General features: G+C 41.4%; 2 protein-coding genes across 3 annotated transcripts; one reads left to right on the top strand and one right to left on the bottom strand.

The window, feature by feature from the left end:
- Positions 1-5,567: 5,567 nt before the first annotated feature.
- Positions 5,568-7,969, bottom strand: LOC102711262 (CASP-like protein 5B2). Of its 2 annotated transcripts, XM_015837341.2 has the most exons (4): positions 7,776-7,953; positions 6,487-6,619; positions 5,904-5,989; positions 5,568-5,702 (listed from the first exon to the last, which is right to left on the bottom strand). In XM_015837341.2, exons 1-4 carry the CDS (start codon positions 7,904-7,906, stop codon positions 5,681-5,683), a joined length of 372 nt encoding a protein of 123 aa, XP_015692827.2. In that variant the 5' UTR covers positions 7,907-7,953; the 3' UTR covers positions 5,568-5,680. The 2 variants fall into 2 exon arrangements, with proteins under 2 accessions (XP_015692827.2, XP_006654505.1); XM_006654442.3 differs by having other exon boundaries at positions 5,568-5,989; positions 7,776-7,969.
- Positions 7,970-11,914: 3,945 nt separating this feature from the next.
- LOC102710982 (aldo-keto reductase family 4 member C10-like) lies at positions 11,915-13,753 on the top strand. Its single transcript, XM_006654441.2, has 7 exons — positions 11,915-12,096; positions 12,207-12,257; positions 12,345-12,421; positions 12,545-12,632; positions 12,725-12,997; positions 13,085-13,339; positions 13,429-13,753. Exons 1-7 carry the CDS (start codon positions 11,986-11,988, stop codon positions 13,510-13,512), a joined length of 939 nt encoding a protein of 312 aa, XP_006654504.1. The 5' UTR covers positions 11,915-11,985; the 3' UTR covers positions 13,513-13,753.
- Positions 13,754-17,517: the final 3,764 nt, after the last annotated feature.

The following is a 17,517-nucleotide window of genomic DNA, read 5'->3' as shown; positions in this document are numbered from 1 at the left end:
TTCAGCACTAGATCGCTCAGAATACTTATTCATAATTTTTTTTGTTTGTAAATATGCCGTTTAATTTTTTTTATTAAAAAAAGACAAACAATCACCCGAAACTGATTGAAATTTGCTCCCGGGTGTTTTGCCGGTTTGTCATGAAAACCACCGAATAAATATTGTCAAAAATTTTAAATCTGGTTTTATTTTTTTTTTACTTTGACCGGTTTGTCAACTCGAGCTAGACTTGCTGACATCTTGCAGCCTGCTTCATGGGTCTGCTGTAGTACCTATTTCTTCCCGTTTCACCAGTCACATTGCAGGCATTATCCGGCGTTCTGATAAAGCCTAGAGCCTAAAACAATTATCTGCTAAGTCGCCGGTTAGGATTCAACTTCCTCGGTTCGTACTCGCGTTTTTGGTGCCGAGTCGACATCGAAATTGTACCGGCAAAGTGCAAAAATATGTGCGTTCCTTTCCGGGAGCGCCAACAGAAAACCCTGTCCGCCAACGAATCACCCAATAGGATAATCATCCAACTTGCCAGAGTGTCGCTCTTAAGTTGGTAGATCAGATAACGGCATGCGGATTTTGCAATGCTGAATCTCAAAGAAAGCGGCCGTATCTTAAGTTCAGAAGAACCAAGTTTATCCGGTTTTACGCTGAATTCAGTGTGCAGGGATGAAAAGGAATTTGTTTTGGGGGACTGAAAATTTGAATAGATGTCTGAAGCTGACCCGAGATTTGAAAACTGAATGCAAATTTTCAGACTTTTTTTTATAAACAATGAATAGATTTTGACTGAATTTGATTTTCTTTTTGTGCTGAAGTCAAACGATTTCGGAATTTTGGAACGGAGGAACATCCTACGCGAACCCACCGGTAGACCCAAAATTTTGGAAACTTCAAGCCGAAGTTGTGACTTGTGAGCCCTAGCTGAAATCTGTGGTCTCTGATCCCATTCTAAATACAGTTAGTTGGGACAAACACATCATTGCCAATTTTAAAACGCTACCTAGCTTATCAGATGCAACTATCCAGGCAAGAGACAAATCAGACTGCTGCTGACACAGCACAAGTGGCAGCCGATGAAATATCTATCCGTATGAACTGTCGTCTGATCGGCATCTTCAGTCTTCGAGAGGATCAAATAAACAAACCTATACTCTTATTATTACTTTAAGCAGGTCAATTTCTGCGGTCATCCTTCCGTTCTTCTCTTCTCTCTTAGCCACACGAGCTGCAATCTTTCTTTAGTGTAATCATCCTTGGTATGCAACAACTCAAAACAAGTGATTCAGAAGTCATCACCTGAATTGATTGATGGCCTTGTCCTAGCCTGGCGGGAGTCGGCTGGAGTGACGCAATTCAAAGCGAAAATTCTTGTTTTCCAACTGATTACGCCACTGGAAAACATGAGATGAAAAAAAAAACTTCATCTTGATGCTCAATCATGATCTGAAAGAGGAGCTTTCTTTTCTTTTGTAGCAGGTAAGCCATAGGCGCATGCTTCCAAGGGTTAAACTTGAGAAAAAGAAATCCCTGCACTCACCACATCACTGTCCACTTGTAAAACTCGCCTTCTAAGACTGAAACATCCCTTGCGTTCAAGTCTTGGCCTCTTCTCGCAGGAAAAAATCCCAGTGCACAACTCCTATTTATTAAGAAGATAAAACCTGAAAGCCATGTACGTGTCTCTGAACATGACAAATTTAATTCAGAGTTAAGCTCAAGTTTTGTCAGAGGAAAAATTAATAATTGCAGTAGGATACTGCCTGGCTAATACAAGTAGTTCCAGTTACATCCTTAACAAGTACTCCTATTTGTCTCTATCCAGTTCAGGTTTCTTTGCCTCTCTTTTTAAGCTCACATCACCCTCCATTGCCAGCCTAAGAGATAACCTCTCTCTCAAGTGTCCTAACTGCTCTTCTCTTTATTCCTCTCCAGCTCTCTGAAACAAGCTCGATCTCATTCTGAAAATTCTAGCAGGGCTAGCAGAGATTTTTTTGCAGGTTCTGCTCATGGAGGGCTTCATCCCGTTCATCTACAAGGCCATAGTGCAGTACAAGAAAGAAGGGCAGGTCTCGCTGGGCGACCTCTTCTTCGACGAGCCATCGCCGTCGACGTCCTACTTCCGTCTCCCCGGTGACTCCGGCCGGTACCAGCAGCAGGCGGCGATGATGGGCGGCCTCTTCTCCCAGACGACGGCGGCTGACTCCGACGCGCCGCCGCGACGGTCCCCGCTGCGGTGCACGGTGCATCACCGTCGGTCGGCGCCCGTGGCACCATGAATGATCATGGCGATGGGAGTGCAAGTGGGTGGCAACAAGAAAGAAAGCAAACTCAAACGGAAGCAAAAACAAGTGAAGACTTGTTTAGATGGTAGCAATGGAGGTAGATTATTGTGGTATGCAGATTGAGCAACTGTGAATATTATTAGCGTAAGTTGCAGTATATGTTACTCTCTTTCTTTTTTTTTCTACTTTCTTCTCTTTTCAGTTTGTGATATGTGGAAATGTGCAGATATGATTGCATGGGTGCAAGTTCTCCCAAGGAGATCTCTGCATCATATATAATTAGAGTGGAGAGTTGTGTATAATGCCATCAAGTAAATGTACAAAACGTATATATACATGCATGGTTGCCAAGAAAAATAAAGAGGAAAGTATTTAAGATTGCATCCTGGTAAGACCCCTGGTTCTTCAGTATAGTTCAAGCTTCAATCTCTCTTTCTTCGTCATAAATTCATAATGTCACTGTTTGAGAACTCAAAATTCTAAGAAGCAATTATTGAATAGCCAACCGGTGAGAATATATAAAAAAAAAACTACGTTCCAGCTTCAGTATTTTAGTTTATTTTCTAAATTATATAACTAAGTATTGTTAAAATCTTTTGTTTGGAGGAGCTGGGGATTATAGAATAAGTTGCAACTGCTCTTCTGGGCCATAACTGCAATTAATTGGCTGCTCTCTTCTTCTTTTTTTAACTTCAACCAAAGATTGGGAGCGATGCGCTGAATCTCAATGGCATAGTTTGTGCTTTAGCAAAGATCACGACCGACCGGCGTAGCTTCCGTGACAAACAGCGGCGAAGGACGCCATGGCGCCGCCGCAGGCGGCGGTCAGGCCGGTGAGGAAGAAAGCCACCGATCTATTTTTCCGACCCAGGTGGTGGGTTGCCTATGACCGTTCGATCAAATATACACGGACTAGATTATGAGCCCATCCAAAACAACCGGCGCAGGCAATTTTTTTTCTCAAGGACGATTTCATGGGCCGTACCCTCGCTGGGAGGTCCGAGCTAACCCGTCGGGTTTGGATCAAATTGGGCCGTTTTCTATGTGCCTTAAAGCCCATGAAAGTCGGTCCTCAATGGACGTCATCATACATTATGTAATCTGTACGCTTCTCTTTTATATTCGTGCAAAAAAGAAAGAGAATCGAAAAGAGTGACGAAGCACCCTTAAAACTATCTTTTCTTTTCTTTAGAATAGATAAATCGTCGTTCTGGTTTAGACTAAACCGAACAATTAATTTTTTTAGTACACATAAATGATCTGAAATATATAGCCTCTGCTATATCGACAAACTCCCATGTATGTGCATTCTATACAATTTTTGAAAGGGAGGACGGACGTGGACAGAGAAGTTGTTTAGGTTAGTTTAAACTTCAACGATGGTAAATTCACATAGTGTGAACTAAAAGTATGTTTAAGGGTGTCAAATGTGAAACTTGGGTAATAAAAAGTAGCGCAAAGTGCAATTTACTATATAATTTATTATAACTTTTCTGCAAAACATAGACAAACATGTGTTTATGTATACGCACGTATACTCCCATCTATGAACACATTCTAGACAACTAGACTGGCATATATTGAAATCGATGAAGTCACCATGAGGTATCTTGCTATCAACAGGCACACCGCCTTTTAACCAAAAGAATAATTAGCCATAAATATGAGCACATGCTCTACTTAAACCAGGATAGACATATTTCACTAGAGAAGCCTAACTAATTACACTATGCTCGCTTGGCTAGTAAATAAGACAAATAGTCAAACGTTGCAATCAAAAAAGTCAAACATATTACGTTATGAAATAAGGTAGCATATGACAAAAACCCTACCTAGATGAAAGCTCGTGTAAATCAGCGGTGCATCCACCGCTTGGCAACCCTAGGTAGGCCCCATGCTCGTCAGGACGTGCAATACAATTTAAGTGTTTTTCTATGAACTGGAAATAAAATGCCCATTACAAATAGTTGATCATATAATGAGATTTGTCCAACATCTAAACCACATTTCCAGCCACTACTTTACCAAATTTTCATCACAACATAAAAACCAACACATGGATTTTACAGTTGTGTAACTTGTATGACTGTTCTCAAAGCTACTAGACAGTTTTCAAGATTTGTACTCAAAGTTTTGCATCCATATCATTCCCGCGGTCAGAGTAATTAGTGCATGGCGGGGAAATTTTCAGATAAAATTGCACAGTGGAAAAAGTGTGTATAAAACACATGCAACATTAGTTTCTCCAAATAAAAGGTCATAGTTTACATCCTTTTTCAGATATGTTCTTGATGCTAAAACTACAAGCTTTCTCAACATGCTTGTGAAGTTGTGATGGTATCTCACCTTGCTTGAAGTGGCCATCCAGGTAACTTGTTTGCGCGGTATTATTCTGAACTCATTTTCTAGATTCTGCACTAGGTACACCCAGCCTATGATAGCTTGCACTTGGGACTAGTTTCCAGGACTCCAGGCCCATCAAAAATTTGGGTGTTTATAGCGGGCATCTGTTAATTTGTGTTCCTACTTCCTAATAGCCTGAGTATCGAGAAGGTTGGAGGTCTCTTACAGTAAACCAGAGTGATAAATAAGTTTTGAAATTTTAATTGTCTTATAAATATAAGCATAGGCAAAAAGATTTGAGACATAATCTGAGTCGTCTAGTAGTTTTTGTTGGCTCGCGCTGTGGGCTCTCACCCGTGTGCTGAATTTGATCAGAACTTATCTGTACTCAGATGAGCTAGTGACGTAGAGGGATGTACTCAACATGGTGTAATTTTTCTGCGGATTTCAGAAACAATTCTGATATGAGATTCCCTAGCTTATTTCTTTCTGTGGACAGCATGCAGCGGGCCAGCGATGCAGCGCCATGGCATGGCACAGAATTGACATGGCACCTCTGGGACTATTTTCAGGACAATTGTGACTGATTAAAGTGTGTTTTTTATTCCATTATGCAAAGAACATTTAAGTGTGCATGGACAGATGGACTCACCAAAGACGTACGCCATATTATCAAGCGGAGTGACCTGCCATCTATACCTGCCTGCTTGGTCACGACTGGCTAATGGCTATTACACACTAATCGCCAATGTAATTGCAAGAATGCAACATGCCGCCATTCTTAAACCTGCTAGGACAATCACAAATGCTGCATCGCCAGGTCCATACATCAAGAAGCAGCTCCCGCAACGTCAGATACCAAGTACTCTCTCTAAAAACTTTACTATGAACAACTAACCAAAACATAATGCAAAGAAGACGAGTTGTGAATCAGAAGTTGCAACATGAAAAACCTGAACAATTCGATCAAATCTTCGATTCAGTAGTTTCAAGGAAATGTTCACTCCAATTGACTTATGAACTTCCCCAGCATTACCACTTTTCGGTCGTGTGGTTCACTACATATTCTTGAAAATCATCCTATACAAAAGCAAACCTAACAAGATAAAGCAGAAAAAAAAAACCCCAGCACTATAAACAGAACTTACACAGGATTATATGCAAGATTAGAATGCAGCCAGGAGACAGAACATGATGATAGCTGATGTAGCACTAAGTGCCCAAGACAAAAAAGCAAGCGCTACAGCAAGTTCAAATCTCCCACAAGGCAATTGTGGATACCTTCTGCAGAAAAGCACATCCCTTTTAAAGAGAACCATAACACCTCCAGCTGAGCAAGATGCAGCGAAGGACAGAAGTGCTGTTACCTGCATCAAATAGATGGATTCAATATAATGCAGCCGAAAGCTGTGAACTACAGAAGTGGTTACATGAATGACACCCCAATTGCCAAAAAAATGTGTGATTTGATTGAAAACTCAACCCAAACCAGGTTCATGCCATGCAGAGAACAGATATTCCTATGTCACCAATAGTATTTTTATATAGAAAATAAAACGAGCTTGAATTACCACAAAAACAACAACAAACCAAGCTCCCCCACGCCATATAATAGAGTGTACTTACGTGCAGCAATCATTTATCTTCAGAAAATAAAAGGCACAAATCAACAGAAGTTGCCTGACCTATTGTACCTTCTAAAAGGCACTAGTGTGTTGTTTGCTCTTGGAGGAAATATAACATTATATAGGATGTGCCTGGCTAACTATCACAAACAATCTAGTGGAGCTGATCTAAGTTTTTTTTGGATCAAACGGAAAAAATCAAGGCAACAAGTGATATAATTACAGAGTTTAATCGTTACCCAGTCTCCAATGACAAATAAGCTCACAAGAAGAGCATTGTTTAGATCCCTTTTGACTGTCAAGGCATACACGTCAAGGCATGCAAGTCCCAAGCTCCACAATGATTGTAATCCCATTGATGCAATCAAGTAGCTGAAATTTGAAAGCCACAACAAACTCATTATTCAAAGGCAGATTGTGCCAAAGAGCGTATGAATACAAGTATGAATGCTGTATTGATACCTACTAAAATGGACTGCACACAAATTTACCAAGAAAAGCTCATCAAGGCACTAGAATTGTAATACAATCATTAAGGTGCACCCGATCTCTCCCAACAAGCACAGATAGAGCTACACGTGTTAAACAAAAATCTGAATAATTTCCCTCCCAGACCCGAGGTACCTGACCAGAGAGAATTTTTATAACTTGAAAACAAATTACAACTTTAAGTGCATACCAACTGCTAGTTAATTGGACAATTTGGAGAACAGCTGATGGATAAAAACCATTCCAAATTCCTGCAAGGTATTCTTTTGGTTCGCCTTCAGAGATAGGTTGTACTAAAGCTAATGTGACGAAAAAACAATGGGATGACAATCCTCACTGTGATTTATGCCCAGGCCATGAAATAAAAAATCATATTCTTTGAGGATGTCGAGCAGCCAAATTCTTATGGAAGAAATTAGGACTGCTCGATCTCACCAATAATTCAGAAACAACATTATGATGTCTTGAAGCTGTCATAGCCAAAGAAAATGGCTTATAAGGTAGAGCTGGCTCTACCTTGTTCCCGTCGAAAAAAAAATCCATATGCCTCATATGAAAAATAGAAACAATTGAAGGGGACTATGAACTATCTTTGCTGGTATAGCGGTATAGCCAGCATTAACAACGAAGGCCAATTCTATAAGTTGACATAGACATATACCTCATCCGCATAAACAACTAGACGGTATAGTGATAGCTTCATATTTTTATCAGATCTTTTCAGAGGTTGTAGGTTGTAACTTACTAACGCATAGTTGCCACTTCATAGTGAAAGAAAGGCTCGCATTTCTATGGTTGTACTATCAAATTAGTGAAGCACCCCAATTCTGGAAAGCCGCAAGTCAATTACTCATTAATCATGGACAAAATCATAACGGCATAATTCGTGCTCATCACTACACCCCAACCGAAATTAACCTTCTAATCTACCACCAATCTACTCCCATTGCTCCAGGCGAGAGAGACGACACTACACGGATCAACCACCACAAGACGAAACTCCACCCAAAATCAAACGGAACGCGAGAGGGCACCATACCAGAAGGCAGTGTAGTTGGCGAAGCCGGTCCCGGACGCCATGACGCCGATGGAGGCGCCGGCGAAGGCGACCTGCCCCACCCGCATCGCCAGCCCGCCCCACGTCCCGGGCCTCCACGCCACCTCCCACATCCCCGCCGAAACCCCTCCACTCCACTCCACTCCCCACCCCCCACGTCTCCCCCTCACCTGCCGCCCCAAATGAGCATGCGCGCGCCGGGGGGGGGGGGGGGGGGGGGGTGGGGGGGGGGTACAGGCGGATCACTTCAACTCCCTGCCTGCCAACCCGATCGGGCCTCCGCTCGGGCCGCAGAGTCGGTTGCCTGGAACGGATTGGAACCAAATCGCGCCGCCCAAACCGCTGCCGTCTCTAGGTGAGGGCTCACTCGCGGAGGAGGCGGAGGCGGAGAAAGGGGGAAGAGGTAAAGGTGGGGGAGCGGAATTCTGGGTGGCGCCACGGCGGTAGTAGTATTAGAGTTGGTGCGACGCTGACGCGCGCGCGCGCGCGCCGCACGCCGCGGGGGCGGGGGCCGGACCCAGCTGCAGCGTGAGCGCGTGGATGACGGAGGCGAGGAGGAGGAAGACGACGACGAGTCGACGAAGAAGCGGGTTCGCTCCGCGGCTCCCGATCTGGGCATCCGACGGCTGGGGTTAGCCGAGTCGTGGCCTCGTGGGATGAGCGGTCGCGATCGCGATCGCGATCGCGGTGCGTTTTTTTTTTCTCGCGCCCCGTGTTAACGTGAGCTCCGTGCGCCACCACCACTGGCAAGTGACAAGGTGTAGGTACGAGTGAACCCGTGCCGCTGCACGTATCGGCCAGATTTCGTACGGAGAGGCTAGAGTAAAATCTAAGCATGAGTGATTAGTAAAACGACCCACCCACTAGCCGTCGATAAAGGGTGAAAGGGGTGTTTGTTTGGCTTTTTACAAGTATAACCAAAACAAAAAGTGTGAGCATAAAATTATTCTTGTTGACGTGAGATTCTTTTTTTCATTTAGGAGATTTAGGTTCGGAGTAATGTAATATAAAGTCGTCATCACTACTAGTAGTACTCAGCAATGGGGAAAAAGCAGTGCTTAAAATAGGTTTAGTTTATACTAACCAAAAGGGAAAAGCTATGGTCGGAGGTGGACGTGGAAATACGCTGCGTCGGCGTGGCGGCGAAAAGAGGGATGCGAATATTCGCTGTTAGTTTCCTTTTCATCTTCTTCAGTCGACCAGCAGCTGTGGGCCTGTGGGCCTGTGATCATCCTCTTCATGGGCCATCCTTTCACAGGCTTACGACGAAGATATAAGCAAATAAGAAGTCCATTTGCAACCCCTCACTATTGCTTATACTTGGATAGAGGCTGACTTAACTGTTAGAACTAAACCAATTTAGTAAAAAAAATATATTCTACGCCCCTTACTTTGTTTTATATCTCATGTGCGTGGCTCGACACCCGCTTCCGCTGCTTCCATTTCCACGGAAGAACTTTTTGCCCCTCCTCCTAAACCAGGGCATACTCTACCACTCTTACTGCCCTCGACACCACCACCACTACCATCGGAAAGGGAGGACATGGTCACACGAAAGAACAAAGGAGATGGAGGGGAGGAGGAAGAGAAATGAGTGGTATTTTTTATTAGGTTTATTAGATCCATGTCATTATAAATTTGCTAGTTTTGAAATATATTATTACAATTTGACTAATTATAAAAATGTCATTATAATTTCAAAAGTAGTAGAAATATGTCACTCCATACCCTTTCGGGTTTTTTTTAAAAAAAATTTGGATCATATTGTCCGTCTGCTATTTACTGCGTCCTTAGCATGTGCAAGGGCAATTTGGTTCAAACATGGCATATCTAAAATGGTTCTAAAATTATAGTGGCACCTTTACAATTAGTCAAATTGTAATGACATATTTTAAAACTGACAAATTTATAATGACATGATCTAATTAACCCTTTTTTTATTATGTTTGTTTGTCTGGCCAGTAGTTCCCGTTATGTCCCATTAATTTTTTTATTATTCTTCTAATATATCCTAAGCTCCACATAGAAATAATATAAGATGAAAACCGAGTCAATATGCCACGTGAGCATCAAATTAGCGAAAAATGTATAGGATAAATTGATCCGATTTAACACGTGGGAGGACTTCTATATTTTGTGTTTAAAGGGCGTGAATCAAACTCGGCCATTAACATTCGGTCGATATATAGGGAGGCCGAACCGAGTTTTTGCTACCAGTAAATACACAGCCCGGAAAATGGACAGATCGATGGCCTATCTAGGGCCCTAGGCCTGCGTAGTGGGTTCACTTCGGGCCTGTTGGTGAGATGCCAACAGAATAGCCCTGCACGGCGGCACTCCGGTGCCCAGCACCGACAACGTCTGTTAGAGCAGGTACAATAGCAGCAGGCTATAAACCAACTATAATTATATTTTAAAAAGATAAAAGGAGAGAAAAGGGAGATAGATTACTAATTTGTAGCCAGCTGTATACGGACTCCAAGACAAAATGTTTATATGACATGTGAGAGCATGTATTGATGTTTTATAGGTAACTGTTATATAAATTTGCTATTAGATTAACTATAAATGAATTAGAGCTTATAATTGGTTATTGAAGTTACTCTTAGGTATATACGGCCGCGGATCGCCATCGGAGTGAGTGAGGGTGGTGGTCCGCTCGTTCGTTGCGTCGTCGTCGTCGTCTCGTCGAGCGTTTCCTCCTAGCAGCGCTCTGCTCCTTGTCTCTATAGGATTATGGCTGTGTTACTGTATCCAAATTATTTTAGTTTTTTTTCTCAACTTTTCTAATATATTTATTATAGAATAAAAAAGATATTAAAAATTTTACTTTTAGTCACTTCCGTGTTTAATTTTTTATTAATGTCACTTTCTCAATATTGATGAATCGTAGAAGTCAGCGGAAATGTTTCTATTATACCGACTAGTATAAAACTTAAATTCTAAAATAATGATATTTAGGACGGACGGCGCAGTGAGTAGGGACTAGGGAACCACCTCTGTCATGTGCTGTATTGCACCGTCCCGCGCCACCGCTTGCCAGAACCTGCATGCTGCAACCCTGTCACCAGTGTTGGTATTAGTTGTTAACCCTGATATATTATAGCCGTACCATTATTAGCATTAGTCGTACTCTGTATGTTGTAACCTTGTCACTAACTCCCTATCATTAGTACCAGTTGCTAATCGATTTACTCTAACTGTATTAGCATTAATCCATAACCCATATGTTGTAATAAGATATTATTGTTTATTATAAATATGATATTTTTCTCATGTACTTAAATTACACTGCATTCTTTTTTATGTGATGTTATTAATTTTTAGACTATGTTTAACCATTTGTCTTATTTAAAAATCCTATATAAATATTTTGTGATTCTTAAAATACCATTAATGATAAAGCAAATCACAACAAACTAATTACTCCCTCCTATAAAAATATTGTCGTTTTATACAATATTTAGTCAAATTTTTAAAATTCTAGCCATCAATAATTTCTTAATCACTTAGTTTAGATATAAGAAATACATATAGATTCTCTTCTAAAAATGATAATTTCTAAAAATATTTCATAATATCATAAACTTATTAGATTTTACAAATTTATTTTAACACAAAAAATGTCAGACCTTTAAAAAATCAACCAAATCTTGTTCTAGATAACAAATATTTTTTACCAAATTGAGTAATAGTTATATACATTGTTTGAATAAAACAAATGGTATCCAAAAATCCAATAGTATCAGATAAAAAAAAGAGACACTAGCTAGTATTGTAGCTTCAATTTTGTTTTCCATAATTTTAATTTAGATATATAGATCGATATAGTCATATAGATGTAGGTATGCATATATACATAGAGATATAGAGATAAAAGGGAGATATACATATAGATAGATGTAGATATAATAAATATATAGTCCAAGAAACAGCTGCGGGTCGTCCGCTATAAAAACCGTCCAGCTTTCGCTTTCATCTCTCAATGCGTGGCCCATGGTGTCGGGCCTCCAACCGCGACGGTCCCTGTCGGCCTGTCTCTGCCGCACTGGTACGGTGACGTATGCATCTCGTCCACCGGCTCGAAGCTCGATCGAGCTCGCCGCTGTTTCCTTTATTAGCCGCTCTTGCAGGTGTGCAGGGCAGTGAGATTGCATGCGGCTGTGCCTGTACAGCCCTCGAGCAGAACACCATGGCGCGCTGCTTCGTCCTCAACACCGGCGCCAAGATCCCGTCGGTTGGGCTCGGGACATGGCAGTCCGAGCCGGGCGCCGTCGGCGATGCCGTCTACGCCGCCGTCAAGGTGAGGCTGTGTTGCCCGGATCTTGTGCTAGCTAATTTTCATGCGCTTTTGTGTTGTCTGAATTTATTGTAGAGAGCTTGTGCTGTTGTCTCAATTTCATGTTTCTACAGGCTGGTTATCGGCACATCGACTGTGCTCAAGCCTACGCCAACCAAAAGGAGGTAAATTCATCTATCCAAAATGGTTCCCCAATTAACTGAATGGTCTCTGAAAATGTTCAGAGCAGGCTAACCGCTGTGGCACTGCAGATTGGGGTCGCTCTGAAGAAAGTGTTCGACGAGGGCATAATCAAGCGCGAAGATTTGTTCATCACCTCCAAACTCTGGTCCCATTACCTTCTTAATTTCCTCTTGGTTCCAGAACCTCGAAACATTCATGAATTAGACAGGCATGAACAGCTAGTTGCAGTAATCTTGGAGCATAACTGAAGGAGTAGGAGCTTTTGCAGGTGCACTAACCACGATCCAGAGGATGTCCCGGTTGCGTTGGGCAGCACACTTCAGGATTTGCAGACTGACTACGTGGATCTTTACCTTGTGAGTACGCACTAATGCACAAGCTGCACGTACCATTTCGTGGGCAATTTTCAGTTCAGCATTAGAGCTGAGATGCTCACGCTGTTCGTCAGATCCACTGGCCAATCAAGATGAAGAAAGGCGCCCCTTTTGGCGCGGCGGGCATCGTCCCGTCCGATATCCCGGCGACATGGGCGGCGATGGAGAGGCTCCACGAGTCCGGCAAGGTTCGCGCCATCGGCGTCAGCAACTTCTCGACCAAGAAGCTGGAGGACCTGCTCGCCGTCGCACGCGTGCCGCCGGCCGTCAACCAGGTCGAGTGCCACCCCATGTGGCAGCAGGCCAAGCTCCGCGAGTTTTGCGCCTCCAAGGGAATCCACCTCTCAGTATGTTCTGAAGCTATTCTGATCTGAAAGTGCATTATCCCAGTGGTCTGTGTTCAGATGTTCTTCTTTGTTCATGCGTCGCTGCAGGCGTACTCCCCGTTGGGCTCGCCGGGGACAGCGTGGGTGAAAGAAGTCGGCGACGTGCTGGCGCACCCGGCGGTCGTCTCGACGGCGGAGAAGCTGGGCAAGACGCCGGCGCAGGTGGCCGTAAGGTGGGGGATTCAGATGGGGCACAGCGTGCTCCCGAAGAGCGCCAACGAGGAGAGGATCAAGGCGAACCTCGATGTCTTCGACTGGTCCATCCCGGAGGACTTGTTCGTCAAGTTCTCTGAAATCGAGCAGGCAAAGCACTTGGGAAACTCCGTTTCTTTGTTTGGGTTTTCTTGTCAAGAAGGTGATAGTTACGATGGAATGGCGATTGTGATTTGCAGGTGAGGTTGATCCGTGGAGACTTTTGGACTCACCCGGAGGGCGTCTTCAAATCCATCCAGGAGCTTTGGGACGGCGAAATATAAATTTACTAAAATTTTGGTGTAAAATTTTGATACTTCTTGATATCGAGATCGAGATGGTATTAGTTATTATGAGTACGAGGTATATCTCTCGGTACCTATCTAATACCAGTAAAATTGCTTAATTTATTCGTGCGGGTGAAGACTGAAGAGCTGGTAGCTGCTATTAATGCAAATAAAGTGAGGATGTTTGAGGAAATACTACTGTGAAGCAATGAATAAGGTTGCGTTTATATTGAGAAAATTTTTGGGAGAATGTCACGTCAAATGTTTGATTCGATGTTGGAAAGGGTTTTTGGACACGAATGAATAAATGAATTTCACGGCTAGTCTAGAAACCGCGAGACAAATTTTTTTAGCCTAACTAATCCGTCATTAGTACATGTTGGTTACTGTATCACTTTTGGCTGATCATGGATTAATTAGGCTCAAAAGTGAAGATTTCTTCCATAACTGAGTAATTAGTTTTTTGGTTCATCTATGTTTAATACTTTATTTAGATGTACAAAGATTCGATGCGATGTTTTTTTAAAAAATTTTTGAAAACTAAACAACGCCTAAACAACGCCTAAATAAGGGGCTCTTTACGTCCCACTCAGAGCGGTCCTGATGTAGTAGCAAACTGTCATCACCTTAGTAATCACCCTTAATTTTAATGGTTATTTATGCTGTAACTCTGTTCTTCGCCGATTAGGTTTATAAGTCAAAATTTAAATTTTAACTTTAAATATAAAGTTAACTGTATGGCCTATTTATTTAATTTATTTTATAGCATTAACGTTTAGATAGTTAAGAATATGTATATAAATTTTTAATTTATAAATTATTTTTTATAAATATATTATTTAATTAACGATCACCCCCTGTGGCCCTGTCTGTCTAAAAAAGGCTTTATCCCAGAGTTAATTATACGGAATTTGGGTGCCATTTAACCTCTGTTTTTCTGTTTTTCTGCGTGTCCCTTGCTCGGTTCCTGCGTGCCCTGTTTTTCCTAGTTGAAAATCGTGTGGCTAATTAAAGCATGTGAATTGAATAACGAGTTTAAAACATACTATCGTCTTTATATTTTTTTCTGTTAGAGATATGATCCGAATTATTATATATAATGTATTTGGATTATATTACTAGTTTCGTACTAGATTTCTCCTAACCATTTCCTACTTGGGTAGGAGTAGGATTAGTTTCCTAATAGGATTTTGTCAACCTTTTCCTATTAGGACTCTCTGATTTTCCATATATATCCCTTGTAAGCTGCACGGGAAGGGTGCGACGGCCCGGTATCATCACCTCATAGTGATTATTGCCGGTTGGCGCCCGTGGTTTTTACTGCAAGGGTTTTCCATGTTAAATCTGCTTCTCGGTTATACGTCTATTTCCCTAACAAGTGGTATCAGAGCCGGAGATTCGATCTATCTTGCGGTGGCGTTCGTCGTTGCGTGTCTTTGGCCGGCGGCGGTGTTTGTCCTCCCCGTCCCTGCAACCGACGCACGCACAACAGCATTGCATTTGTTCTATGACTTTCGTCGACGACGTTCTCAAGCTCGTCCAGCCGCTTCTTGTCCTTGGCCATTGCATACATGTACTCCATAGCAAGGCGTGCTGTAACAACATCTTTGGATTATTTTCTAGTTGTGGCAAGGTGTGGCTGCATGTGCTTGTGTCACGTCAAGGTCAAGATCAGGATCAATTGGTGAAGATCAATATTCCATTGATTTCTTTTCTACCCGCACCAAGTCTATCAGAATTTTTCTCTCATTCTTGAGATCTACCATATATTTTTTGATCTGCAATTTTTCTCGAAGTTTTTCACCAAATTAGACATTGAGAAGTTTGATGGCAAGATCAGTTTGAGCATATGGCAGGTTCTTATGAGAGTTTTCTTGTACAAGCTAGTGTTTGGAAGGAAAAACAATTCACCGAGGAGATTTTGGTTGTTCGCATTTATCACTTTGATCAAATTTATCAAGAGATTTCAATACTTCGTTTCACTATTCTGTTGGGTTGCCCCAATTTATACCAACAACTTTAGGATTTGATCCTATGGCGAGTTTTGAAGTATTACTTAATGCTCTTATTTTGATCACGTGATTTCAGAGGAACTGCTATGAGCACATGACCAATTTTTCATGAGGTTTATCAAGAGATTTAAATACTTCGTTTTGGTTCGCATCTCTGTTGGGTTCTACCAATTTATACCAACGGGTTTAGGGTTTTATTCCCATTGCGAGTTTGAAGTATGGTTCACTGCTCCTGTTCAAAACAAGCGAGGTTCTCGTTGTCCTCAAGTTTGGTTTGTGCTTATTATAGTCCAAAAGACTATTTGCCGCATGGTAATTTTATCTACATGAGGTTTCTGGTGATTTTAATTTTTATGCTACAAGGGAATTTGTCTCAAGGTGGAGATTGTTAGAGATATGATCCGAATTATTATATGTAATGTATTTGGATTATATTATTAGTTTCCTACTAGATTTCTCCTAATCATTTTCTACTTGGAGTAGGAGTAGGATTAGTTTTCTAATAGGATTTTGTCAACCTTTTCCTATTAGGACTCTCTGATTTTTCCCTTATATATATCTCTTGTAAGCTGCACGGGAAGGGTGCGACGGCCCGGTGTATTCCCCTGCTATTGTAATCATCACCTCATAGTGGTTATTGTCGGTTAGCGCCCGTGGTTTTTCCTGCAAGGGTTTTCCACGTTAAATCTGCTTCTCGGTTATACGTCTATTTCCCTAACATTTTTTTATAATTACAAGTCAAGACTTAAATTTAGAGTTAGTTTTGAATTTTTTTATCGTAGTTTATTTTCCAACCAATGTTTTATATTGTTAAGAATATTATATATATATATATATTTCATATTATAATACTTTCTGAGTTTGATCTAGATTATGTGTCTATATTAGTTAGCATACAAACGAATCAAGACAAAACCAGAAAATCTTATAATATGAAACAGAGGGAATAAGCTTTACTCACAAATTATTCTTTGTTTTGTAAATTTATCGTTTCAATCATCCTTGGTAAAAATGGAGGGGTCGCGACTGAAGACATGCAAAACCAAATTAACTCATTTATGTTTGTGCTAAGTGGTTAATGGATAGACGGCAAAACCCCCACCTTGCCTTAGGATTGCGTTGTTTATTTCCACAACAACCATGTGTTGTTGTAACTTGTAACACCTCAAAATCTTAACAAAATTGATCGGGCTTTTCTTCACCGCCGAACCGGCAGAAAAATATTGTAAAAAGGTATCTTAAAACATATCGAAAGTGTACAGTATTTTATGGAGAAACATTAAGCCGGCGACAGTTTAATTGATTCAGACCATAGGAAGGCGGCAACGGGGTTGCTCGTAATCTTTGCCAGGCCAATGGTGTTCATCTTTCTGTATGTTTGCACAGTATTAGGGTGTTCCTCTCACTGTTTACTTTCCATTTCTTTTCAACTTTAACTAGCAGCTCAGCAAGTTAATCATTTACTTTATGATGATATTTGTTAGAGATATGTTCTGAATTTTAATATGCAATGTATTAGGCTTATGCTACCAGTTTCCTAATTTAATTTCTAGTCTTTTTTTATTATAACTCTTAGAGTTTCCATATCCATGCTATTTAAAAAAAGTAACGACGGTGACAGTAAATCAATATTGCTATTCTAGTAGATTAAAAAAAATGCCTTCAGATTGACCCCAATACATAGATGAGAATAATAGATGAGAATAGGGGCATCGTAACATCACCTCCAACTCCAAGTGAACCCTACGGGCATCACCGATGTTGGTTCGTGAGCAGCAGAAAGCTTGTGTGGCTATAAACCTTAGCGATTTGGTTTGTTATTTATTTTTTTCAGAGAAAAATTTAACATTCTTGAAAAATATCTCTAAGATGCCAAAAAATTTATAGGGCCTCGCGATCTCGTTTAGGGCCAACTAGCCGCACGGAAGTAGCGACAACTTTACGGCCCAAATCGATACGGCCCGCACTTTACGAACGTGCGATCCAACGG

Source organism: Oryza brachyantha, chromosome 5 (genome assembly GCF_000231095.2).
Source record: "Oryza brachyantha chromosome 5, ObraRS2, whole genome shotgun sequence".
NCBI classification, from domain to species: domain Eukaryota; kingdom Viridiplantae; phylum Streptophyta; class Magnoliopsida; order Poales; family Poaceae; genus Oryza; species Oryza brachyantha.
The sequence above is the reverse complement of the archived record's forward strand: the minus strand, read 5'-3'. Positions and strand labels throughout refer to the sequence as shown.

What these genes read in the sequence shown, in the direction of transcription:
- LOC102711262 (XM_006654442.3), bottom strand. Translation starts at nt 7,906, where the DNA reads ATGTGGGAGGTGGCGTGGAGGCCCGGGACGTGGGGCGGGCTGGCGATG. An exon ending in GCCAACTACACTGCCTTCTG is followed by an intron (nt 6,620 to 7,775) that starts GTATGGTGCCCT and finishes TTCAAATTTCAG; the next exon opens with CTACTTGATTGCATCAATGG. An exon ending in TATTTGTCATTGGAGACTGG is followed by an intron (nt 5,990 to 6,486) that starts GTAACGATTAAA and finishes TATTTGATGCAG; the next exon opens with GTAACAGCACTTCTGTCCTT.
- LOC102710982 (XM_006654441.2), top strand. Translation starts at nt 11,986, where the DNA reads ATGGCGCGCTGCTTCGTCCTCAACACCGGCGCCAAGATCCCGTCGGTT. An exon ending in CCGTCTACGCCGCCGTCAAG is followed by an intron (nt 12,097 to 12,206) that starts GTGAGGCTGTGT and finishes ATGTTTCTACAG; the next exon opens with GCTGGTTATCGGCACATCGA. An exon ending in CCTACGCCAACCAAAAGGAG is followed by an intron (nt 12,258 to 12,344) that starts GTAAATTCATCT and finishes GTGGCACTGCAG; the next exon opens with ATTGGGGTCGCTCTGAAGAA.